Source organism: Grus americana, chromosome 3 (assembly GCF_028858705.1).
Source record: "Grus americana isolate bGruAme1 chromosome 3, bGruAme1.mat, whole genome shotgun sequence".
NCBI lineage: Eukaryota > Metazoa > Chordata > Aves > Gruiformes > Gruidae > Grus > Grus americana.
The window spans coordinates 40,762,996-40,789,302 of NC_072854.1; the positions used below are offsets into that span (position 1 = coordinate 40,762,996).

Below are 26,307 nucleotides of genomic sequence, written 5' to 3' on the forward strand. Positions count from 1 at the left end.
CAATTAAAACAATTCTCCATTTTCTTTCTGTTAGCCTATGAGACTGTACTTTCATTTAATGTCACAACCTGTGTGACTACAGAGGTTATGTGTACTTATGAAAAAATGGACCAGTATATCAAATTAAATAGAATGTATGCACCAGGGAATATTATCCTGGAGTACTTGTCGATGGCATGGGTGTCGATCCGCATGCTGACGTATCTCTGGTTTTTCCTCCTGCCCGAGCCCCTCTCTGACCCCAGCGCCAGCTGCACCATCATTCGATCTTGTTTATCTCCATTCTCGGACACGTAGTGGCCCAGTTCGTTCACATCGCCATCGTTGTAGCTGCCGTCCATCATCATGGGCCGAGGCTGAGGTAGGCTGCACGCACAGGGAAGCTGTGGACACAGGTAAATGTGGGATGATTTGGGGTTGTACATAGACATCCCTTTTCTCCTTAAAAAAGAAGAGGCGAGGACAAGCCTGGGGAATTCAGGCTGCTGGGACACAAAAGGGAGAATGAGAGGATGGAGCTGGGCAGCAGCTTTTTATTTCTCTAGTTTCATGTCTGAAAGACACAGTTCAGTCAAGGAGAGAGCGAGGCTGGCTGCGGAAAAGCTCATTTGGCTTAGGCACTGGTATCAGGGTGTAAATAAAGGCTGGACCTGTGCCTTAAAGCTGAGAAAATCAGAGAAGAGGGCAGAGAAAATCCAAAGGAGGAAGATATCAGGCTTGCCCCATTTGAAAAGAAGAGCTTAGGTTATAACTTGATGTAACGAGGGCAGAAAGGGGAAGTTTGGACCTCTGTGTATAAGTTTAGACTGTGCCTGGAGAAAGGTGGGGAAAATGTGCCACGTTATCTGAAACCAAAAACACAGTATCCATCTGGTAGTATTCACAGGCCTGGATCTTCAGCATAAAAAATATTTAAAGGTAAAGTCCTAAACCCTATCCCATTTATACAGGCAGTGGAGGGCTATACATGGAGGGACTGAGTGCCTTCAGACTCGGAGGAAAGAGCAGTGAGTTTGGGTGTGGGTTGTCTGTAGCAAAGCTTTATAGCTAGGAATGCCTCACTGCTGGTGTCTTTTTCCACATGCTGCATTCTCTGCAGGCAGCTGAGAGCAGCACACTGTAGCTGCAAACTTTTGAACATTTCCAGACATTTGCCACACCTTTGCCGAGGGGCATAAAGCTGCATTGGAGATAGAAAAACCTCACCTTGTCCCGCAGTTTCCTTTCCTTCCGCTCTTGCACCGTAGTCAGGTAATTCACTGCTGCGTATTCCAGCACCGAGAGGAAGACAAACACAAAACTGACCCACAGATAAATGTCCACTGCTTTGATGTAGGAAACGCGGGGCATGGAGGCGTTCACCCCAGTGATGATTGTAGACATGGTCAGGACGGTGGTTATCCCTGGGAATACACCAGCAGAGAGCCCATAAGACACTTTCAACCCAGACTCTTCATGACAAATACAGCTGTTATTACAATTTCCTGACATTTGAATTTACCTTGTATTGTTTTTCACATTTGAGTGGTGGGTTTCACTGCCTGAGGAAGGGTCAGGCAGCCTGGATTTCTTACTGGGATTGTTCTGTCTTTTTGGTGAGAACAGGTCTAGTTCTGGTCTCAGGGTGTTCCTAGCCTGGTTCCCCGCCATGCCACCAGCCTCCCACCCCATGACCAGCAGCAGTGCTTTGACCCCATGCTGGCCGCAGCCCATCGCCGGGCTCAGGACAGTCCCCGGAGGGGGTGTACAAGTAGCTCAGCTTCTAGTTCACCCCCTCTGCAGCGCAGGCACAAGTGAAGCCTGTCTGCTGCTGCTGCTGCTGCTGCTTCTTCCACCAGGTTCCCCAAGCCTGTGTTTTCTGTCTGCTCCTGGGAAGTCCTGCTTTCTGGGAAGCCACCAGCCAGCTCCTACGTCTGGTCTGTGCCTTTGCCAGGGCAAGAGCAGGGACTAACAGGGCCCCACAGGGCAACGCTGCCCCACGTTACACCATGGGCGAGCACAAGGATCGCATCGGCAAGGGCAGGAGCCCCGGTGGTTCCGTATTGTCTTGGCTCTGAGGGAGGCTCTCTGTGGCCTTCTTATTTCAGGGGCTAATTATGTCACGTTAGTAATCCCTTTGAAAATTGAAATGGTGTATATAAGCACAATGGACTGAATTCACAGGAGTATCTAGGTGCTAAAAAGTACTGCTAAAGGCAGTGCCTACATCTTCCCAAAAGTCAGGCCCAAACCCTTATGTCCCTTTTAATGATGTCACAACACAATGGATGCTGTTTCTAAACACAGACGTGGATAACTGCCCCATTGCCATCTCTGTTATGCATCTATGTATCCTCTCCACTGAGGAATATGATTTTAACAATAAAATCCTGAGGTGCGTTGCCTGGAATAAGCGGAAGCAAGCTTGGCCTCAAAGTCTGCAAAAACACAAACAGCACTTTGCTAAGGACAAAGCATCCACTTCAGAAGAAGATTTATGTCCCTATCATAGTTCTGCTCCCATGGTGACTCCTCTGATGTATGGTTTCAGCTGTCTGAAAGATGCTGCAAAAGGGGAAGCTGAATCCCTTACACTGCACTGTAAACTCATTTAACAAGTTGAACAGCGCAGCTCAGCTGACTGTGTTGCCTCCACCCTCCCTCCTCTAGCAAAACTCAATGAACTGACATTTTGTCAGGGCTGCTAACACTGATTTTCACCGCCTCACTCACTGAAGTCTCTGAAGGATACTGACACTTTGGCTCTCTGTGTGCCCTGTCTCTGTTAACAGCAATAACAGCAGAGCGGCACGTTTGCTCTGACTTGCGCCGTGTGCAGCTAGTGCTTATTCAAGTAGGGAAGGCAATTTGCTTGGCATTGCAGGGCGGATGGAGAGTTTGTACCATGGCCAGTCCCCTGTGTAGGGGACACCCGTGTGGCGAAGCTGATTTCTGTGCCACAAGGCAGTGCAGGGGCAGTTGGAGCAATCATCTCTTAGGTCTGTTGACTGCAAGATTGTTTTTACCTAACGGGACTCTAGCGGGAACTGCTCGTCGATCAATCCAGAAGGACACCCAGGACAACATGACCATGAGGGTGGCAGGGAAGTAGGTTTGGAGTAAGAAGAAGAAGATGTGTCGGCGTAAAGTGAAGTTTATATAGAGGCGATTGTACCACCCTGTATAACAGAGAGAAGGAAAAAGAGAAGTCACACCGACATCAAACTGCTTTCAGATGTTGCATCAGGGGAATAGTGCCTCATTTGCTTTTAGAAAAACACAGGTAATGACCACAGATCATTACAATTTTCAGAAAAGACTCCTTACCGAACCAACTAGCAAAGTCGAAGCATCTCTCAGGACCATGTTTTGCAGAGAAGATATCATAACCTGTGCACTTGGAGAATTTAATTCATGGTAAGACTTGGTGTGATCTTGAGGAGGAAATGTCTTTCCAGACTACATAACCATTGAGATGGAAAGCTATGGCAGGGACAGCAGCCTTGGCATAGAAGACAGGCAGGTCTGATGGGCCACAGGGAGACCTCCCAATGGACAATCCTCCACAGCCAAGGTCGAGAGGGCCAGTTTGCACCCCTTCTTCCCCCAGCCCACCCTCTGGCAGGCACTCTGGCACCCACCTGTGCTGCTGTAAAAGGCGAGCTTTGTGGTGGTGTGAAACTCCTGGATCAGGAACTGAGACAGTGATATCCTCTCATCTGTTTTTAGGGAATCATTCCCATTCTTCCAGTAGAGCATGAGGTCATCTTCAGTGTAGGCATCTAGGAGAGCAGACCAAACCTCAGTGCAGTGCACTGAGCCAGCTGCTATCACACCCATAGCCCAGGGTGTGCCCACACACCTTCCAGGCTACCTGTGAGGTCCCAGCTGAAGGGGGCAAATGCCACCACCTGGCTGAGAGCTGCGCTGATGGTGGGTATGGTTGTGGCAAGTGTTGTCCCAGCCCTCAGGCCTGATGCCTGGTGTGTTTTGTAAACGCTTCTGTTTCTCTAATCATAATTTCGCGCATACATAATATGTGTGTCAGGTAACCCACCACATCAGAACTTGAAAACCTGTCCCTTATAAACGTCCTAAAATCAGAAGCAATGGAAAGGAGACTTAGAGGAAAGAGTCTGCTTGGGGTAACAGGAGGAACAATCTATCAATGGTCTGAGGCATGCAGGAGGAAAAAAATCTTGGGTAAACTTTCTGCTTGTGATGCACACATGAACGTTACGGCTCTTGTTTTTTAAATACATGCAGAAATATAGTAATGTTAATCCTTTCAGATGGGTTTAGTAGCAGCTCTTCCCAGACTGGGAGAAAAAAAATCACACATAAATGCACTAAAACAGAATTAAGATTATAATTTCTTATGGCAAGTTTAAGAAGGAGAAGAAAAAAGCTCCTATAAAGCTAAAAGTTTAAAATATCCCTGTATGAAATCTAGCCAATTCGTATGTGCATCATACTTGGGACAAAGGACCTACATAAGCTGGGTTTATCTCAAATAGGTGTAAGAAGCATAAGAGGAAGGGCATTAATGTCACTGCCCCATCATGGTTTCTACGCCACGGATGAGCAGATGGTGCACGTGAAGGGCGTAGGGCCATTTAATTAGGTGTTTGAGGGCACCTGGGCAAGCGGGTGCTGCTGGAGACTGCTGACCTGCAGGCAAGTGGCCCACGTCCTCTGGGGATGGGGTGGCAGCAGGGCAGCCTGGCTGGCTAGCAGGGACACTGGCAGGACAGTGCTCACAGCTGGTTTTTAAAAATACCGCATTGTTGCAAACACCATCTAATTCTAGTGAAAAAAAATATAGGCAGGGAGGTTTTCTTAGTATTGAAGTCCGCTCACTTTGGTTAGAGCTCCCATGAATGTGAAAGAAGTTTAATTATTGGTATAATTATTGATATAATTAAATACACTTTGGGTGCCCATGGGGTGCAGCCCTCGGCTCCCCTACAGCTCTGCTTTACTTACAGCTTTCAATCTCCAGGGAACACGTCTGTGTGTCCAGGGGAAAGCGACTAAAATCCATGTTACACATTGCCGTTACTGTAACTCTAGGAATAATGAAAAAACAGTCCATTATAAACTTGTCTTCTTATGTGACTGAAAAATAGCAAAGCTGTGAGTTTGGGTTTTTTATTAACTATCTGGCCAGTAGCAGTCTACTGAAAAGAAATACCTTCCATTCCGCTAAAGCCATTCCGCTTTATTTAAAGCCATTTCTTTTCAGCAAACTAGTCTTAGAAAAGATGACTAGAAAGTTAAACCATTACAAATTGCTAGTAGATGACAAAAATATTGGAGAAGAAAACAGGAAAGGGCAGAGAGGGCACTTCTTCCTATTTGACTATCAACAAACATGTCTCTGCAGAGATCTATGCTTTCAACAGATGCTTTGTACGATAAAATAATTTACATTTATTAAAGCCATCCTAGTGCTATGAGGGATGCAGATAGTTTTCTCCGCACACAGTGAATTTCTAGCTGCTCAGTGAGAACCCGGTGATCACACCTGGATATCAGCCACCAGAGGGCACAGGCAGTGCCTCGAGTTAGGGCTGGAGCTGGTGTGCAACAGAGACCACTGAAATGCTCTGCCTCATCGATCAAAAGATCTGCTCTTGCTGTAGTCTGATTATCTCATTTTCGATAGCATAATTTCGTGTTTGCACTGGAAGCATCCATAAATCTTAACTGGCTTGAACTCTAGGGAAGTAAATGAAAATAGAAGTATAAATCATAATGGGGAAAGAATCAATGAATTATCACAGGGCTAATGGTAGACAGATGTCTGTCACATAATGATAAAAACAAGATGCTGTCCCTTATGTCAGTAGTCCTTTTGCATGTGCAGGTTCCCACTGACACTGCTTTCGTATCTGGATTTAATCCTTGAATGAAAGTGCTTGGCTCGGATTTGTTGTTTAGGTGCCAGTGAGGTCTACAGTGGTTTCCAAGACATGAGAAAGTCTAGCAAAGAACCTTAAAAAGGCAAGCATCAAGGAAAAAAAATATAATCTACAGGCAAAGGCATTCAGCAAAGGCAGGCAGGCAGTAATGACCCTTTTGCTCTTAAGGGAGATCAGCATTCATACTTCCCCAGTATTCATAAAGCACTCCAACCTACAGTCGCCACTGAAAAAAAAATAAAACCTGTCAATCTGCTATTCAAGATGTTCACCACCAATTTGTGCAGGACAATTGTTTAAGCACAAAACTGTGTGTGGCAGGATCTGAGCAGTTTGCTATTCTTCTCTTCCCATCTTCTTCAGACAACCATAAATGCTTGCAATGCAGATGATTGGTATCATGTAGCTAAATGAAAGAGTATGTAGGCATGCATGCTATAGCTGAACATTATGTTATTTTATCATCCTTTTTTATTGTTCTAAGGACCTGAGCAAACTTTGCAAAGGCCTGAGGAACATCTGAACCTTGTCTAATATGCTGAGTGAAGAAAAAGCTTTAATAACGAGACTGTAGACACTGTTCGTGCTGTGAATTCCAATGAACAGTAAGGTAAAAATATCAGAGAACAAGAAATTTCTTGTCAAACTGATACCCCACAGGGAATCAAGAATTGGTTTGCTTGCCTTCCTTTCATAAAATCATAAAACACCTCATCAGGCTGAGAAGTTGATCTCCTCACCTCATGGCAGACTCAGCTCTACCTCCACCACTCCTAAGGTCGCTGTCTAACATGCCCTCAAAGACCTCCACAGCCTTCCCAAGCAATGTGCTCTGCAACCTTATCATTAGTTAAATCTATGCATCTTGCTGATACTGACCTCCTATCAGTCAGATTTTCCTTCTTTCTTGTCCTTCAGAATACATTATCTATCATCTGATGCTTTGTTTATTTATCATGTGTTTTGCTATTTCATTGCCGTGGAGGGGATGTTGACATTCTTGCATCAGAATATTGTATAGAAATTTCCTCTCTAATAAGTTTTTATGGGTCATTTGGCAATACTTGTTTTCTAACTGGATGGACTTGTGGCCAAGAAAAACAGAAGCACTGATTTTAATTTTTTTGGAGATTGACCGATGCTCGTCACTCAGCATCTCCAAGCATGACTTAGGTCAGCAATGTTCTTCTGAAAGCTGATCAACTAGTTGGAAAATAAGGGAGAAAGCTAGGGTTGGGATCACCCCTCAAACTAGAGGACAAAACAAAGTTTACCCAAAATGTCCCCTTCAAGGAGCTTTCATGCATTTCACATGAAATGTGAGCAAAAAGCAGGAAGAGTCAAAGTCAAGTGTTTGGGTTGCTCTAGCCATACAGGGGAGTCACCAGGAACTATATACCCTTGCTCTGAAGCTTGTCACTTCATGTGCTGAAGGATGTTCCATCTGTTTTGTTGCTTATCATAAAGCTAAAGTTGCACTCAGTATAATTTATATTTCTTCGTAATTAGCTATAAGAATAGAAATTGCACATTTTGCTAGGCCCAGAGACTTTGTTGTAGAGTGAAGTGGATAACTATGGCTGCTCTGGACTTCTGTTTATTATCAGGCATCGTCCTCTTCCCTGGATTGCCCCTTCAGCAGTGCCCCATGGGGATCACAGCCTGCTGCTCCCCAGTGAGCTGCCCTGAAGGACTGCCGTGTCTGGCCACAGCTTCCCGACAGCAGGAGCAGGGGCTAACCATGGACACAATGCGAAGGGACACTGGTGGAACCAGCAACATTGGCATAGAAATTGGCTTCCTGCAACAGGTACTTAATGAACTTGCACAGGGACTCAGATGTCAGTGGATAGTCAGCACATTCATTCTTTTTTATGTTGTGATTTGGGGGTTTTTTAGTATGAAGTCATGCAAAAACAAAATCCAGGAATCAATTGAACTGCTTGCTTTCTCACATCACTAATAGCTCACATTGACCAAATGCAGTTTTACCTGAGGCTATAAAGTACCTTCCCATCTGGCTGGACCCGCAGCATGACGTTGTCTGTGGTGGTGTCATGGATGAAGGAACGCTTGGAGTGGACAAAGAACATGTCGGGGACCCAGATCTTCTTCACCAGCCTGCCATCAAAGGTCATGCTTTGGTTGTTGGTGCTGGGGAAGGACAGCCTCTCATCTTTCCAGTAGTGCCTCAGATAAAGTGTCATGGTGAAGTCCTGCAACAAAGAGGTTTGTGTCACAACTTACCCATTATCAGCATATCAGTGATTTCTCCTTTCTGGCACAAACCATGAACTGTAAAGCACCATTCCTGAAGGCACATCCTCTCCCTGAGCTGCAGGGGACACAACTAGCTGCAGCTTGTGTATCCTCAGCTCAGACCGACTTCCTGGGTTCAGCAATCAGAGGCCATCGAGGTGGTGAATCCACCTCTGAAATGCAGATGTTGCATTTTGGTGTCTGTGAGCCACTCCAGGGACCAAAAGGCAGACGCGCTGAAGCAGTGGTAGGTGGAGAGTGCTGCCGACCACTTAATCCCCCAACCATATGATGCTGCGCTTCTGGAGCTAACAGTGAAGAAGCGTTTGCTGCCTGCGCTGCCCTCCATGAAGCTCTGGCAACTGCACGCTGCAGTGGGAGCTCTTCCTCCAGCACAGCCACTGAAATCTTTTTGACTCAGTATTTGACCCAAAGGGGGGTGGGGGCAGGTTTGCTCTTTGTCCCCACATATTATACTCTTAGATCCAAGGCACGCTCCTTCTCTTTGAGCTCTGTTGTATTTGGAGTCAGACCCAAGAGGCATGTACACTTGGGTTTGCCTTTTTCCTTAGTTCAAAGGAAGCCCTCACCTATCTGAAGATAATAAACACACAAGTGTTTATAAGCATGGTATCTTTGAGTGTAGCATAATACATTGCCCATAAACTGAGGGAAGTGTCTAAGACTGACCAGGCTGCCTTGGTGTTTGGGGCAGAGGAAGTCATATGGGTTTGGAATGTTGGGGTTTTTTTAATTATTTGACATTCAAATTTTTTTTTCCACAACACTTTCCAAGCATTTTGAAATATGAGGGTTTCTGCAATTTTTGTCTGTAGAAGTGATTTGTTAGTTGCAGCATGTGCTATTAATACACTAGAGGCCAATATAATTATTGGGAATGCTTTATATCACATCCAACTGAAGCTCCCAAAGCCACTGACCATCTAATTTCTTCTTGTTCATTTGATCCATTCTACAGCATTCTTTAACATCTTTTCCCTGTATTCAAATTTAAAGAATATAATTCTGGGAAACCTTTTACATTGACTCCTGTGTGTTAATGTGTCCTTTAAGCAGTAATAAATTGACAGACACTTGTTCTTCAGCAAGAAGTCAATGCCTCACTTTTTTGCATGAAGTTGCATTTATGGTTGCTGTGGAAAAATCAAGTATTGTCAGCTTCATTAGAAAAGATTTATTAATATTAGTTTTAGGCTATTAAACTGGGAACCACATTATTTTACAACGCATCATCTGAAAATCCCCCAAGCAACAACCTCATAATATCTCCCTCTTCTTTTGGTCCATTTCTCAGAGACACTATTAGCTCTTCTATTACGTTTGCAAATGAATTTCCAATCCTTGATAACAATCTGTTTTTCCCTTCCTCCCATCTTTCCTCCAGATGAAACAGCTGCCCCACACATCCTGCAAAAGCTCTGTTAATTTTAGAGTCAGTGGTCTGTAATAGATACTTAGAAATTTTTTAATTAATTGGACAAAAAGAATCTGATTTGTGACATCCTAATGAAGTTTTACAATGATGTCCTCTATTATTTTACCACTTTCTTGCAAATAGTCAGAAAGTAGAAGAAAAAAAGGAAAGATTGATATATCTAACTCCTCAAGCTTAAATTTAGTACAGAGTGAATATCTCTGTCACTGATGTCTCTCATTTAAAAAGTAAGCAATGATCTTGCAAAGCACCATGGCCTTTTTCTATAAAGCTGCACAAGTTAAAAAGAATTGATTTTGACAATATAAAGTCTTCTCCATCATTATTTTGCAGACAGCCAAAATTGACCCTGAATGTTTTTTTTACCCGAGGCCATACAGTGCTTTTCCCATGTTGCTGGGTGTTGCAGCATGATGTTACACAAGGAGCCGGGGCAGTATTCAAAAACCAGGGGAAGTCATGCAAAAATCATAATGCTTGCTTAAAAAATGAGTGGGTTTGTTGTTTGGGGTTTTTTTACATTGAAATCCTCAATGTTAAGTTCTTTCCATTTGCTTTCAAGTCCCAAAGTTTTTCAGGGGCTCTCTACCCACCTTCACAAGCTGTCTCCTCAACCAGAAGGGCTGGGACCATCCCAGGAGAGATGAAAGCTCAGGGTCCCCATGGCTGGCAGTCAGGGTGCCAAGAGCACCAGAGACAAGGGGGACAACTGGAGTCCTCCCCGGGGCTTGGGAGAACGTGCACCCCGATGTGCCTCAGCATTGCAAACCTGCTGTGCCCTGCAAGTGGTCGGTTGACTGCAGATATCCCAGTCCACTCAAAAGCTAAAATAGCTGCAGTGAGAGGAGCCTGGTGTGCAACCAGAGTGGCTGCCGAACGCCAGCTGTGCTGCCACGCAGCCATGTTCCTGGCTTAGACATGGGAGGAGGTTGGGCGCAGAGTCTTTAACCTTGTGCCTGTTAATTAGGAGCACAGAGAAGTTGGGGATTTCTGTGAAATTTTTAGAAGTGTTCTGTATTGGGGTGTGATTTTTTTTTCTCTTCTGAAGCAAAAGCTGAGCTGCTGAGAGACTCTGGGGATGCTCTAACAGGGTAGATCTGATGAGCTCTGCATTTTCAAAGGGTGAATAAAATTGGTGTAGATCTTGCAATGTACATGCAGGGCCATCTCCCATTCCCCTTCTGTGTTCCTGCTCTTCTGCAAAGGCTATTGTTTACATGTCATGTATGCATGTAAAATCTTCCCATGGAAAATCTCCTGCAGAAATCATACCTTACTTTCAGTAGTGTTTTGTGATGGAGAAAGCCCCTCCAGCAAAAATCATCAAGACCAAAATCTGCACCACTTTGAGAGCGTTTGAAAACTGACCATTTCCACATTACTAATTGTGGTAGGAAACAAAAGACAGAGAGTCCGTAAGGAATTTAGCCTCTGCAGAACACCAGCATTAGTCCTGCATTCCCCTGAAATCCTGCTTCAGCATCTGTGTGAAGATACAGGAAGGACCAACAGAGCTGGTCCCCAGCACACAGCAGGGAACGCAACTGTGAATGTGCCAAAGGCAAGTTCTGGAGAAACTTCTCCCCTCTGAGCTAATTTTGGCCACGCTGCTGAGAGCTGGACTTACCAGTCTGAACCAGTGTGACTCTCAGGATGGCTACATGGCTTCTGGTTGGGAGCTAGCTGGCCCCTGACCACCTCAGACCATAGCCAAAGCGAGACTGTGTCTGCAGTATATCAAAGTGCCTTAAAACTAACACATTAATTGATCTCCTCAGAGTTTTTAAACGTGTTATCACTTCTTAAGAAAATGTAAAATCTCAAACCCTTTGGGACAGTCTTGGCAGTGTTGTATCATTTTGTTCTAGAGAAAAGTTAATGTCAGATTTCTTCCTTCTGCTTCAAGGGAGATGCAATAGTAGCGTAGGGTCAATAGAAGTAATTGTCAGCAGATTCAGATTAAACCCAAATCTGCCTCCCAGAGGCTGTGGAGTGTCCGTCCTTGGAGGTATTCAAACCCCACAGACACAAACCTGGACAGCCTGCTCTAGCCGGTGCTGCTTTTAGCAGGGGTTTGGGCTACATGGTCTCCAGAGGTCCCATCTGACCTTAGCCCTTCTGTAACTCTTACCATGTCCACCTCAGAAATGCTGTCCAGACTTTCAACTTGGACATCCACCCCAACAGGAATTGCAGGACCTAGGGGAAAAAAATTAAAAGTTGGTATAAATCTGGTGAGACAAAGTAATCCTCTTACTTTCATATCTTAGAAATAAAAATAGATGTTCAGTCTGAAATAGAAACAACAGTAAGCCAACTGAAAATAGAAACAATTGGAATTCATAACAAAAACCTCCTAATAACAATCCAAATCAGCAAAGAGACTGACCTGTTACTGGCTTTCTCTTTTTATTGTGTCATCCTACACACGTCCCTTCAAAATTTAAAAGCCTTGTCCCTAGCACTTGGGCCCAGGGCTCGCCAGCTGGATGCCCAGCACAGCGCCCATTCACATGGAAAGGAGCAGCAGTGCAGCTAAGGGGCTGTGGGAGGGTTGCTCCAAATTTTTCGCTCAAGTCTTCTGCTCCCTTCTTGGGCTAACAACATCCCTGAGAGCTACTCCATGTACTTGGCTTTCACATCACTCAGTGCTTGGCTGTGGAAAGGACAGGGTGATGGGATGGGATGCATTACAGGACACAGACATGTGCCACTGACTCCGGAGCTCCCAAGAGGAAGGGTTGGGCTGTGATCCCATGTAATAGGGATTTTGATCTTTTTTTCCTCCTCCAGCCTTTGACTAGCCCCTCATACCTCTGGCAATTACAGTAGAGGAGATCTGTGAAGATAAATAGTGCTCACATTAGTGGACTGCTATGAAACGGAAACCTTTTTAAATTAATTGAACATACTGGTATTTGGTATATTGAGCATTTAGCAATAAAATCTTCTTCCATCAGAGTATATAATGGTATCCTGGATTTGAATGACCATCTGTCAGCCAGAAAGGGTAGATAAATTACAACATTCTCTAATCCGATGGGCTGAAAGAAAACATGTTCTCCTTCATCCATTTCCCTGAAAGCTTAGGTTGCTCTAGCACGCAGCCATAAAACTGTGAGCAAGCATTAACACATGGCAGTCGAAACATTTTCTTTTGGATTATAAATGAAATGGCCAGGTCAGTAAGCATGGTACATTATTTGATTATGCATACACATCACCATAATAAGATGAAATCTTAGTATTTCTCCGTCATCCTGGAATAAACATACGGTGTATTTGCAGATTTTTATCAGAAAAAAAGTGTCACTGAATACCAGGAATATTATATTGCCTGTAATCACATTTCCATGCCTTTGACTATGCTATTTGCTCATTGAAGGAAGAAGGCTATATTGCACTGCACTCCTGTCCCCCTGAGCAAGTCATGAATTCATAACACAAGATAACAAAAATTAGAGACAGAAAAGACTCTGCTTGTCAATCTGCTTGTTCACCTGACTACGTGTTACAGTATAAAGAAGCGATAGTGTAAAACAGGAACAGTGGCAAATGTGCAGGTTTCATACCTCCAAAACCTGGTCTCATGCTGAAGTCATGGTCATCTATTCGCAGCAGCTGCTCTGACTTTGTCAGGGGAGATTTGGTGATGTCGGGGCTTCGTTTTAGGATCGGGCTACCAGGAAGAGAGAAGCACAGCTATGAGTCCTAAGCAGTGCCTCTGAGAAGCATGCACTCACTTTGCTCCATTATCCCTTAGACCATTTACCCCTTAGACCAGAACCATGTGATTGCTTGCTGTGGTTGGAAGCATGTCATAAAAAATGATTCCCACACTCAACACACAGCTTAGGCACCTGTGATAATTCTGGCACTGAGAAAACGTTTGTTTGGTGACTTTTTGTCTCTGTAAAATTATCTGCGCTTATAGTGCAGTTAGGAGACAATCATTCAAAACTGTGGGCTGGAGGAATAGTGCGTGTGGGTAAGCGGGGAAATGGAAGTGTGGGGGAAGGCACTTCTGACATTGAGTTATGACGGGGCGTGAGACCAGGAATTAGGGAAACAATATATCAAATAAGCTACTGGCTGTTGCCCAGGAACAAAATGGAGACAGGCTGGGCACCAGGCCAGGAGGCAGGCCATCCCCTAACTTGGGATAAAACGATTAGCTCCTGCCCTAGATTTCTAACAAGGATAAAAAGGAGCATTAAAGACCTGGGAGGTCTCTGAGCATTGAAGAGCCTGAGAGACGGTCATTCCAGAAGCTGCTGGGGTTGCACCGAATGCTGGGCACAGGATGCTCTGCTCCATCTCCACAGCCACTGCTGAAGGTGTAAAACTCTGACTGGTGCTTTGGCTGGGATGGTGATGGCAGCAGCACCTTCGTTGCTCCATCATGTAGGTGAAGCCTTGATGCCCTCAGAGTCAGCCACTTGGGTGGCAGGAGGGCTCAAAAACAGGAGGAAAGGTTTTACTGGTTCTTGGTTTGAGAAGAGATGGTGTGCTCAGAGAGGCACTTGTCTGAACACACACAGGTCAGAAATAGATTAATGGGAAACAGGACAACAAAGAAACTTTTACAGGGAATATGTTCCTGAGATAAAGCTCCTCCTAAATGAGACTGTTGAGCCGTGCTGTACTTCTCACAGACTCATGGGCAGTTGTACCATGAGAAGCCAATATAACAATCTCCTAACAGAGACCAGTGGTGTTACCAGCAGCTCATCTGTCAAACCCAGAGCTTTACTTGGACTACTGAGTATCTTAGATGCTCAGTCTCAGTTTAATAATTTCTAGGAGTGGCAAGTCCTCTACCTCCTTCAGGGAGTTGAGTCATTAATTATCCCTCAAGCATTTTAAAAGGTGGCCCCTGCTTTTGCTTTAGATTCAATTCAACCTCTTAAAACCTGTGGCGTAGTGAGTGTGTACAGAGGAAGGTTTATACCCAGCTGAGATGGGGAAGCAATATTAGCAGGTCACTGGCAAAACCTTCAACATTTGTAAGCAGGCTTGACTGTGCTCAGGAAGGCTCTCTGCCCCTGGCAGTAGCAGAGGGAAGGATGAGCGGTGTGATGGAGCCTGTGGAGGGGGGTCAGCTCTGCAGAGGGATGCTCAGAGGGAAGGCACCTGCTCACACAGCATGGATGGCACAAACAGTGCAGCCCAAGGGGCTGTGGACAATGGCTGTGGTACCACACCTCACCTCCATGAGGTTGTCAGGCAACGTGGCTTCCTCTGGGACCCTGTTGATGGCACGACACCTACCTAAATAGGACTGGCATGCTCGAGTGGTGTTCCCTTCCCCTGCCGCAGCCTCAGCCTGGCCACGGGGATGTGGCCAGCAGGGCTGGGGCCCGCGGGTTTTGCCTACCTGCCTTGCTTGTGCGCCTCTCCGTGGGCCTCCCGCCTCTGCCGCTGCGGCCGGCTGCATGGAAACAACAGCAAAAGGGAGAGCTGAGACACGTGGTCATGGCAGGTGGGTGAGGACATCGGGAGGGAAGCACGGTGGGAAGCACCAGATCCCCACAGCGTTACCTTCTGTCACACGTGAAAAATAGCTCTTACCTGTTTTTTTACTTTTTTACTGAAAGCTGGTGGTGCGACAGATGCAGGAAAGGGGGCGGATGGCGGGTGCCAGGGGCTTGTGAAAGGAGGGAAGTGATGATTTTTGTAAGGGGGGATGCCACTGTTTTTGACTGCCTGACAAAGACCCAGGCAGACGACTTACCTCCGTCCTCCTGCAGCCATGGCCGGCGCCGTTAGAGGCTCTGGAGAGAGGCCGCGCTGCACAGGCCATGGCAGGCTGCCCGGGGGGCTCTGCCAGCGGGGAGCACAGCCATTGCATCGACTCACCAGAGACAGTTGGGAATTTTCATGAGAAGAAAATCTTTTTAAAGTATTCCAGGGGGAAATAAATAAAGAAATTGTGGAAATATTTGTTTCTGGTTTCATACTGTCTCCCAGCTGGCTGCCAAGAATGCTCCTCTCAGGTGTTTGGAAAATATTTTATAGCATTAGAGGAAAGAATATTGCTTTTAGCAATGTAAGTGCTAGCTTGAGTAAAAGTAACATTTTAAACATTTAACAGTTCTAACTCATCTTTAATTAAAAGTTTAAAAAAATAGCTTCACTCTGTAATAAACACTAACTCTAATCAGCTCTACTAATGAGATTTTTTTGCCCATTAACATACATTTCAAATCCTGCTCTAGAGATTTACAGAGGCAAAATTCCTTCTGCAGTAACAAATGTCACCACCCGAGCACTGTCATCCCTTTGGTGAGTGGTGGCTGAACCCCAGGCCTTGCAGGCTGGGAACTCTGAAAACCCATTGCGTTGCAGGGAAATTCATCTTTCTGCTGCCACCAAGAAGCAGACAACCTCCGCATCACCCAGTCTAGGAACAGGCACACTGGGCTGTATCACTGACTCACCCTGAAGCGAAGCGTTTGCCAAGTGGGATTGATTTCTTTCCAGGATCTGCTCTGTGCTTCCCAGAGGAGGGCTGGGAATAAACCTGCAGGCAGAACACTGCTATGGGGAGCCTTGGGCCATGCAGCACCATTGCTAGTGCAAGGAGCAGCTTCTTTGGCACTGCTTGGACCTGGGCGTTGCGCAGCAAAATTCATTTGCAAATGCAAAATGCACTTTTTGGAGTCTTCTGCCTTGTCGATATGCCCTTGGGCTGCTGCTAACATGTCTCGCTGCTGCTCGATTCTCATCTACCAGCCATCAGGAAGTAATTTCACATGTTTTGGGGATAAGCAGATTCTGGTGACAAGCTGACCTACTTACATGACTTTAAAGTGTCCTAGTAAACTCTTGGCTGTTCAGGAATAATGCTGGTATTCAAACAGGCATGAAGCAGGACATGTTCTTGCAATTTCTAATTTTCACGTCTCTGTGTAGAGTTTATCTAATGCTTCATGTTGGCCCTGGCCCTGTGCAGCCTGTTGAAAGAGCCTTCAAGGCATGACCATCAAGGATTCATGGCTGAATCCTCCCCGTTCTCTGCACCCAGCAAACCCAAGTGGTTCCTCTTATTTCCTCCATGTGATTCTCCACTAAACTTTATTTCTTTATCATGGACCAATGCAAAATGTCCCCCATGCTCCAGCCATGGCAGAGGACCTTGATCATTTGTGCTTTTGTTCTGCTTCTTCACTTCTTTGTGCCAGTCCCATTCCCCTTGTCACAGCTCCAAGGCTCCGAGCTTCCCCTGCTTTCCTGCCCACTCCTGTGGCAGCCAAACATTTTTACCTGTTGCCAATCATTACCCGGTTACTGCCATTTGAAGCCCCATTTCTTTCTACTCAATAAATAGCTTTTCTGGTCCAGTTCCTAGGGAGTTCTCTGTTGGCTGAGTGATCAATGGCACCTCCATCACGGGACCCCATTAGTCTGCCTGTTCGGGCTGTGAATCAATGGCCAGCCGCTGTGGCTTCGCCTCACATGTCTGCTGTCCCTGAGCATTTGCAGCAGCCAGCCACGCTCAGGAGATTTGGTCCAGACGTTGCTCACAGATCGTTCAGCGCAACAGTTTGCCACGGCAGCGATGCAGTGTGATGGCATTGCTCCTGCCTCTGCTGGGGTGACAGACTCTTTAAGACTAACTGATAACTCCTGAGGCAAAATATACTGAATAATCAACAACCTTTTTTTTATTGTTATTTTTCACAGCATCAATATTTTCTCCTAACAGTTACAGTGCCAAAAGACATTTCATGGCTCATGAAGGTCATTGAGATGCTTTTTGAAAAAGCAACAACTGGAGCAGAGTGACGTTTATTCGTAGTGTCCCTGTGCATTGCTAGAGTAGCTCTCAGGCCCCTGATGGCAGCTGGGGTGATGCAACCTCTCCAAAGTCATCGTTGTTCCCCCAGATCCCCCCCCACTGCTTCAAGTGATCATGAGATGCCTCTGCCCCAAAGGCTGAGGGTTGCTGGGGCGGGGGAATGAGGAGACTGAAAATTAGAATAGCTAGGAAAAAAAAAATCAGCAAAACCAGATTTTCATCACTATCACTACAGACACAAGGCAAAAAGAGGTTACTATTTTTTAAAAAGTCTGAGATTTACTATGGCACTTATAGTCCCTCCAACACAGCAAAACCAGTTGCAGGGTTAGGGATAACCATGTCTGATTTTCAGAAGAGACAGTCCAACCATGACATCTGAAGGCCTCAGCAAGTGTTTCTGAATGCCTGGCTTCGCAGGATGCATGCCAGAGGAGTGTCAGGTGCACACTGCAAGTGTGCACCAGAAAACCCACAGTATTCTTCATCTTTGAAATAAGAGCTTTTGGAAGCAACCACAACAAACGTGAGAGAAGTCACTACTCATCTTCGCATTTTAGTTTGCAATTACTTATGCAGCATACATTTCCCACCTGTAAATCATACTCTCTTTTCTCTACAGGAGGCAATATACCTGTAGTATACAGTGACCTATTTTGCACTCTTATTAGGATAATCTCATTAGGATCTAAGAAAATTTCTTTCTTGAGGAGTTAAATCAAGATATAGTTTCAGTTCTTCAGGAAAAAGCAAGATCCAATGTATTTTCCTCAAGAGAAAAGTGAAAGTAGGTTGCTGAAGTAATGGAGCCAGATTCACACTGTCTTTCCTGGGTCCAGGGGGTGACATCCTTGAGGAATGGCGCTGGTGGGTCTGGCAGACTGGGCTAACACTAACGTTATTATGTGGGCCCCCTCCGGAATGATACAGGAGACCTGGTTACCCAAGATACGGAGAAGGCTGAGGTACTCAAAAACTTTTTTGCCTCAGTCTCCACCAGCAAGTGCTCTAGCCACACTGCCCAAGCCTCAGAAAGGAAAAGCAGGGACTGGGAGAACTGCCCACTGTAGGACATGATCAGGTTCAAGAATATCTAAGGAACTGAAGGTGCACTAGTCCTGATGAGATGCATCTGCAGGTCCTGAGGGAACTGGCGGATGAAGTTGCAAAGCCATTATCCATCATATTTGAGAAGTCACGGCAGTTTGGTGAAGTTCTCACTGGCTGGAAAAGGGGAAACATAACCCTCATTTTTAAAAAGGGAAAAAAGGAAGACCTGGGGAACTACAGACCAGTCAGTCTCACATCTGTGCCCGGCAAAATCATGGAGCAGATCCTCCTGTGAACTATGCTCAGGCACATGAAATATAAAAAGGTGATTGGTGACAGCCAACATGGCTTCACTAAGGGCAAATCATGCCTGACAAATTTGGTGGCCTTCTACAATGGGGTTACAGCATTTGTGGATAAGGGAGGAGCAACTGACGTCATCTACCTGGACTTGTGCAAAACATTTGACACTGTCCCACACAACATCCTTGTCTCTAAATGAGAGAGATGTGGATGTGATGGATGGACCACTTGGTGGATAAGGAATTGGCTGGATGGTCGCACTCAAAGAGTTGTGGTCAACAGCTCGATGTCCAAGTGGAGATCAATGACAAGTGGCATTCCTCAGGGATCGGTATTGGGACTGGTACTGTTTAATATCTTTGTCAGCAACATGGACAGTGGGATCAAGTGCACCCTCAGCAAGTTTGCCAACAACAAGCTGTGTGGTGTGGTTCGCACGCCGGAGGGAAGGGATGCCATCCAGAGGGACCTTGACAGGCTTGAGAGGTGGACCCATCTGAAACTTGTAAAGTTCAACAAGGCCAAGTGCAAGGTCCTGCACATGGGTTGGGGCAATCCCAAACACAACTACAGGTTGGGCAGGGAATGGATTGAAAGCAGCCCTGAGGAGAAGGACTTGGAAGTGCTGGTTGATGAAAAGCACAACATGAGCCAGCAATGTGTGCACTTGCAGCCCAGAAAGCCAACTGTATCCCGGGCTGCATCAAAAGAAGCGTGACCAGCAGATCGAGGGAGGTGATTCTGCCCCTCTACTCTGCTCTGGTGAGACCCCACATGGAGTACTGCGTCCAGCTCTGGGGGCCCCAACATAAGAAGGACATGGAGCTGTTGGAGTGAATCCAGAGGAGGGCCACGAAGCTGACTGGAGGGCTGGAGCACCTCTCCTATGAAGTCAAGCTGAGAGAGTTGGGCTCATTCAGCCTGGAGAAGAGAAGGCTCCAGGGAGACCTTATAGCAGCCTGCCAGTACCTGAAGGGGCCTACAGGAAAGCTGGTGAGGGACTGTTTATCAGGGAGTGTAGTGACAGGACAAGGGGTCATGGCTTTAAACTGAAAGAGGGTAGATTTAATTTAGATATAAGGAAAAAATTCTTTGCTGTGAGGGTGGTGAGACACTGGAACAGATTTCCCAGAGAAGTTGTGGATACCTCATCCCTGGAAGTGTTCAAGGTCAGGTTGGATGGGCCTTTGGGCAACGTGGTCTAGTGGAAGGTGTCCCTGCCCATGGCAGGGGGGTTGGAACTAGATGATTTTTAAGGTCCCTTCCAACCCAAATCATTCTATGATTCTGTGATTATCAGATTTCATGAAATTCTGGGACAGTCTGTTGTCTCCATCCCTTATGGTATTCTTAGGTCAGCAAAGAGGATCGCAGATCAGAGATGTCAGAACAGATCCTGTCTCAGGAAATATTGTTGAGATGTGACTGTGGCATAATCTCCATCCCTTGGGTTACTTGCGTCATCAGCAACATTTTGGCTGGGGGCTGTGGCTGCAACTGACCCCAAATGTCCTACCCTGAGCAGAGGTGTCCGCTGCCCCGGGAAGCCTGGCAGCCGGCAGCTGGGGCAGAGACACCAGAGGTGCCCATTTCATCTCTGCTTATCTCATGCCTGGGTGATGCCTCTACCCCTTCTCCATTGCAGAGACTGTGAACTCTCTCTCCACACCCTCTGACATTACCACATGCTTAATTTTGTCAGATACGACCTTACAGCTCACACTGTGCTGCAGTGCAGCTGATCCACAGCCTCTCCTACCACTGACGCAAGACAAGGGAGGGTGTGGAGCTTCTTGTGCCAGTTTTCAGCAGGACTTTTAATTGGAAAGTAATGAAAGGAATGAAAACTCCCTCATCCCTGCCTGCTGTGCCATGGCACTTGGCTCTGGGCTCTCCATCCCTGGGTGGACACTGGAGGGGCAGCTTGTGCAGAGCTTCCTGTCCTACACCTGCCGTGCTGCCCAGCCCTCATGCCATGCCAGGCAGGGGAATGGCAGGAGCCACATTCTCCTTGGTCTACCTGTAAACTCATGGCTGGGTAAGGCCCTGACAAAACGCTGCCTGAAGCAGAAGGACCGGGAGAGAGCAGCAGAGGCAGGCCAGCTCCCTTCAGGGGACAAAGCCTTGGCAGGGAGAACATGGGAACAGCAACCATGTATTGGTACTACCAAAGAGCTGTGAGAGGTGTAAAGGTCTTATTAAAGACCCGTGCCTCAATATTTGACTAGGTTTTGTTTCTCCCTTTGTTTTATGACTGGGTAGTGACTCAGGTTCATACCATATCAGCATCATGTTAAAGGCAGAAACCAGGCGGATGATGCTGGATCAGGGCATGAGGGAGAGGCAGGAAGGGGCTGGGGGAGGCGCGGGTCATATGCACAAACAAACGGAAGGTTTTCACAGATAAAAAGGGGGGCAGAGGCAAAGAGAGCTTGAATCTGCAACAGAGCCTATGTGTTGGGTGAGACTGAGGAGAAAAGAGGCTGGATAGGGAGAGATGGGCAGGGAGAGGAAATGCTGGGTAAGGCCAAAGAAGATGTCAGAAGGAGGAGAGATGACACACCAGGTTCAAACGGTGCCTCATCATTGTGTGGGATGACTCCTGGGGAAGGGACACCCTGGACAGTCCTGCATGAGTAGGAGTATCCCCTCACCGCAGAATGGTGTGGGGCAGAGATGCTGCCTGGCCCCTGAAATGCATGGGTCAGCGTGATCCTTGCTGATCTAATGGACCTCCCAAGCTGTGTCACGAAGGAAGGAAAGAGGTTTTGGGGCAGGAAGTTCACAGAAAGTTCCCCAATAACATGTCTTTGACTTGTAAATGAATTGGAAAGACCTTCTCAGTAAGCAGGAGATGCTGGTGGACAGATGGTCCAACAGGTCTGGGTAAAGATTGAGAGGTAGTCCAGAGCCCAAAGAAGTGCTTTAATGGAGGAGGAAAAGTGAAGTATCTAAATGGGGAGAAAAAACACCCAGCACCTGAGGGAGGAAATGGGAGGAAGCTGCTCTTATCCAGCGACGTGCACTGCAGGAGACACAATCCACTGTGTAACATACTAAATCCCAGGGATAATGTAGGATAGAAACCCACTAATTAGTACTCAAATGGGGAGAGTTACAAAGTTGTGAGCTGTCAACAAGCCACTAAAAACTGAAGAAAATGAATTACAAAATGTATTTTATCATGGCATTTGGCAAGCTCTTGTTTGCTTGTAATTTTTTTGGGTCATGTGTCTTTATGATTAGTAGTTTAAAGATGGTGAAGAAAGGTGACACGTTGCTATTATAGGTGGTTACATCTATGAAAAGAAATGGGAAAAGAGTGCTATTTTTGATGTTCACATCACAAAGTCTGAGAAACAGTGGGATTCGGAGCTGTTCTACCATCTTATTTTTGAGTGATACAGAAAATTCAGTGAGAAAATAATTTTAATCCAGCATTACTTGAAGATGGATCAAACTCAGAATGCAAAATATGCAGAGGTAAGAAACATACATACATTTTAAATTTTGCACTTCCTTTGTTCTTTGCCTGGATATAAACACTGACGAAAAAAAAAAAATAAGCAAACCTACACATATTGATCATTCACAGAAATGTCATGCCACCTGAGATCTTGGTACTGTACCAGAGGCTGCAAAAATTAAAGTGCCTGTATGTGACAGAAATTGCATCCAGTGGGTGTGTTTGTTGGGTTTTGTGTTATACGCGTTGAAAGGAAGGGTCAGAGGGAGCAGAAGGGGCGTGACTGAGGTCCATCCTACGGCTGAGGAGGAGGCAGGCACGGTGCCGGAGTTCCGCTAAGTGAAAAAGAGAAACAGATGAAGGGAAGGGAAGCAACTAATTGGGTAATGCAGAACGTGCTGAAAGGTTTAATGTCCACCCCAGTCTTCAAAGAAAAGTTGACTTGTGGGCAGATGTCAGCACAGTGCAGATCAGAGAAGGGGATGTTAAGGAATATTTAGATAAATTGGAGGTATTTAAGTCAACAGAGGCTGATGCCACTTTCCCAGGACGACTGGGAGTACCAGCTGTTACAGTCTCTGAGCTTTAGCAGGTACCTCCAAGGACTCCTCACAGATGGGCGATACCCCTGAGACTGGGTGAGGGTTTTAAGCAGGGGACAAAAGAAGGATGTTGGAGTTTCATGTTTGGAAAGAAATTGGGACAAACTCGTGATCCATTTGTCTGCTGCCCCAGGGTTAACGAGATTATAAAGATCAGTCAATGTGCATCTTTACAATAATTGACGTCAAACCAGTCTAATGTCCTTTCTGACAGAGTAACTGGCCACCTTAGTGTAAGCAGGATGAAAAGTAGATTTGAATGAGGTTTTTAATATTTCATTACTAAACTAGGGAAATATGGTTGAGATGAAACTGTGACTTTGCGCATAGTAGAAAGACCATGGTTAGAGTAGCTGCCATTACTTTGCTGTCAAGAGACATTAAATGACATCTCACAGATTTCATCCTGGAAACTACTACTCAATATTTTCAATAATAATGCAGATGATAGAACTATAAAATCATGCATGACAGCATGCTTGAAAGAGAAATAGACAATTTGGTGTCTAGGATCAGAATTCAAAGCAGCCTCAACACATTGGAGAAATGCTCTGATGTCAGTAAGATGAATTTCAGTAAAAGAGAATACAAAGAACTGCATGGAGCACAGAAAAATAATTGTACAAATGCAGAATGGGGAATAACTAGCTAATTATCAATACTATACTTGTCTTAGTTCCGTATTTACAGCAATGAAAGCACTCTGTCTTTATAAGGGCAATCAAAAGTATCAACAATTAAGGAATTTGTTTGCACTACAGAAAAAAATACAGGATTGTAACAGTTCTGCTGTTGGGCCGATGTTAAGAAATATTCATATTGGCACAAGACCAGAGGCAGATTTAAAGTAAATGGACTGAACGGTAAGAAGCCACCAGGCTTTCACCCAGAAGAAAGCCAAGGAAGAAACTGTTGAACCAGCATTTAAGCTGTCCTTGGTGTCATGGGAGTGGAAGGTCACAATTTTCCACTTCTTTGGAAGAAGCGGAATCTGAGAAGCTACATACTGCTCCACTGGTCAAATTAGCTACAACCATAGTAAAAACCACCAATAGTAGACACCAGATAAATATAGTATATATTGAAGAAGAGCGAGAGACAGTATGACTTTTCTTGAGGGATGTTATGCACTGTAAGTGTAATAGACTTCTCTAAAAAGTTAATGACCTTGTAGATGAGGGTGAACAAGATGACACAGTGTACCTCAATTTCAAAAAAGGTGCTGACAGATCCTTTCCAGAGGATCGTAAAGAAACCAGCTGGTCAGAAAGAGGGAAGTTCCCTTTATGTGAATGGTTGCAAAATAAGAAACAAAAGGAAGAATAGAGAATTTTCACTATGAAGAAAGGTTTTCAGTACAGTCCCATGGGAATCTATGGTAGGATCTCTGTTGTTCAATGAATTTATAAATTATTTCGGAAAAAAGAATAATTACTGGCAACAATGTTTACTGAGGTAAACCATTCGAGGTAGTCAAAATCAGAACTGGGAGTAGAAAATTACAGCAGGACCTCATGATGCCAAGTGACTTCAAATGAAATAACAGCGTTAGTAAATTCAGAATAGTGTACATTGGTTCATACTTTGTCTTTTTGCATTTTTTTCAATGTACTTTCAGAAACAAGACAGTTACTGCTTAAGAAGGAGGTCTCAGTGTGATTGTGGTTATTTCTTTGTAAACAGCAGCTTAATGCTTTGCAGTGCTCAAAAAAATGAACAGGAGGTTAGGTGTTATTGGGAACAGAGGAACAAACCAAACAGAAAGCATTTCAATGCTATTAGTAACACCAAGGCGTGCCCGCACCTCCCATATCTGATGCCTATAGTTGGAAAAAAAAGAGCAGAGCAAGCGGACACAGAGGGCTTGGAGGTAAAGAGGGCTTCCAGGCAGCCTGAGCAGGGCTCTCCAAGTGGGAAGGGAGACAACAGTCAAGTGATACGATGCAATGATATAAAATCAGGAGTGGCATGGTGAAGGTGAGCAGGAATTTGTTGCTTCAGACTTTTCACAACACATAACAAGGAGAAGAATTTGAAAAGAAGTACATAAACACAGCATGTCATTACACTGTGAAGTTCACTCTCACTGAAAGCTGCAAATGCTAAAAACACAAGTGAGTTTGGAAGATGACTGGGTAGATGAGCAGCAGCATTTCAGATGTGAATCCAACTCCTGAATCAGGAAAATCAAACCATTTGTATGTATTCAGGAGGGAGAAATCTGCCTTGCAGTATCTTTGGGTTTGTTTGGGATTTTTTTTTTTTTTTTTGCTGGGCTGCAGATAGGTTTTTAGAGTCTGTTATGTCTTCTCACACCAGCTCATAAAACACATTGGAGTAACGGTGGGCTAGAAGACAATACAAAGCTGCTGATCCTGAGCAAGTTACATGGTGGCAACATTGACTGGAGATGTTATCATCGGTGGCACAGTGAAGTAGCACAGTACATGGGTGTATGAATGCAGCTACAGAAGTACTAGTAGGGACAATGTTCTGCCATGAATCACCTGAATAAAGATAGGAAGCTATGTGACGTGTAGACCCAAAATAAGCTCTAGAAAGGATGAAAGGAGGCTGGTGGTAATGATGAAAGTAGAAAATACGATTTTCAAAGCATCATCATTTGCAATGATAAGCAGAAAGAGGACACTTTTGACTGGGTCGTGAGAAAAAAACATGAGACTTCCAAGAAAAGTTGTCATGCAGGCTTGAAACTACTTGAAAGAATAACAGGGGTGGAAAGGAAAAAATGAGAGAAATAGCAAAGCAATAATGAAAAATAAGTTAATGTATAACAAGATAAAAAAGATGAGTGTTGTTGGACAGAAGAAAAGGATTTCTGGCAAGTGGAAGAAGAGGTAAGACAGCAATAGCTGCCAGAGGAGAGAAGGAAGTTACAGAATAACATAGACTTAAAAGTAACTGGAAAAAATCTGGCAGAACTATGTGACAGGTGAAATGGCTGTGCCTAGGGTCAAATAAATAAGACAGGTGAAGCAGAGGACAGAGAAAATCTGCGACAAAAAAGAGATCAATTTGGAGAAGAGGAGGAACCTTGAATGGGGGAAAGAAAAGGAGTGAAGGAGATATTGGTGAAAGGAGGAAAGGGACAGGCAAGTTACCAACTTCAGATGGCGATGGAGAGACTTCAGCTGCATTGGCTTAAAGTCCACTCTGGACTTCTTATTGCATTCCTGATACCTAGCACTGCTGGTGCATGTGGTATCAAGGCACAACACAAATTGTTGATCTTAAAAAGCAGTGCCTTGGGATCTGTGGGTGCTCAGCGCTCCACTGGATCTGGCTCACTGTTGATAACGTGCTCCTATAGGCAATGCTTTCAACGGGCATTTTATGGGCTTATCGTGCACTCTGAAGATCTGATCTAAAGACAGCTTGCATTAGTAAGCTTTGTTCATGCAAATAAATGCTTTCAGGATCAATCCTGAAGATAAGATACAAGAGCA

At 45.2% G+C, this 26,307-nt stretch overlaps 1 protein-coding gene across 3 annotated transcripts in view; it reads right to left on the reverse strand.

Annotated features, from left to right (window-relative positions):
* Window positions 1-95: 95 nt before the first annotated feature.
* Window positions 96-26,307, reverse strand: part of GABRR1 (gamma-aminobutyric acid type A receptor subunit rho1) — a 31,924-nt gene continuing 5,712 nt past the window's right edge. Inside the window, exons 2-11 of one of the 3 annotated variants that reach the window (XM_054818915.1) lie at window positions 14,996-15,049; window positions 14,752-14,754; window positions 13,191-13,297; window positions 11,750-11,817; window positions 7,896-8,119; window positions 4,966-5,048; window positions 3,621-3,761; window positions 3,006-3,158; window positions 1,207-1,403; window positions 96-383 (exon numbers count right to left, since the gene is read on the reverse strand). In XM_054818915.1, the coding sequence (XP_054674890.1) occupies window positions 96-383; window positions 1,207-1,403; window positions 3,006-3,158; window positions 3,621-3,761; window positions 4,966-5,048; window positions 7,896-8,119; window positions 11,750-11,817; window positions 13,191-13,297; window positions 14,752-14,754; window positions 14,996-15,049 (1,318 nt within the window). The remainder of the gene's footprint in view (window positions 384-1,206; window positions 1,404-3,005; window positions 3,159-3,620; window positions 3,762-4,965; window positions 5,049-7,895; window positions 8,120-11,749; window positions 11,818-13,190; window positions 13,298-14,751; window positions 14,755-14,995; window positions 15,050-26,307) is intronic. The other 2 variants (XM_054818913.1, XM_054818916.1) reach the window with 2 other exon arrangements.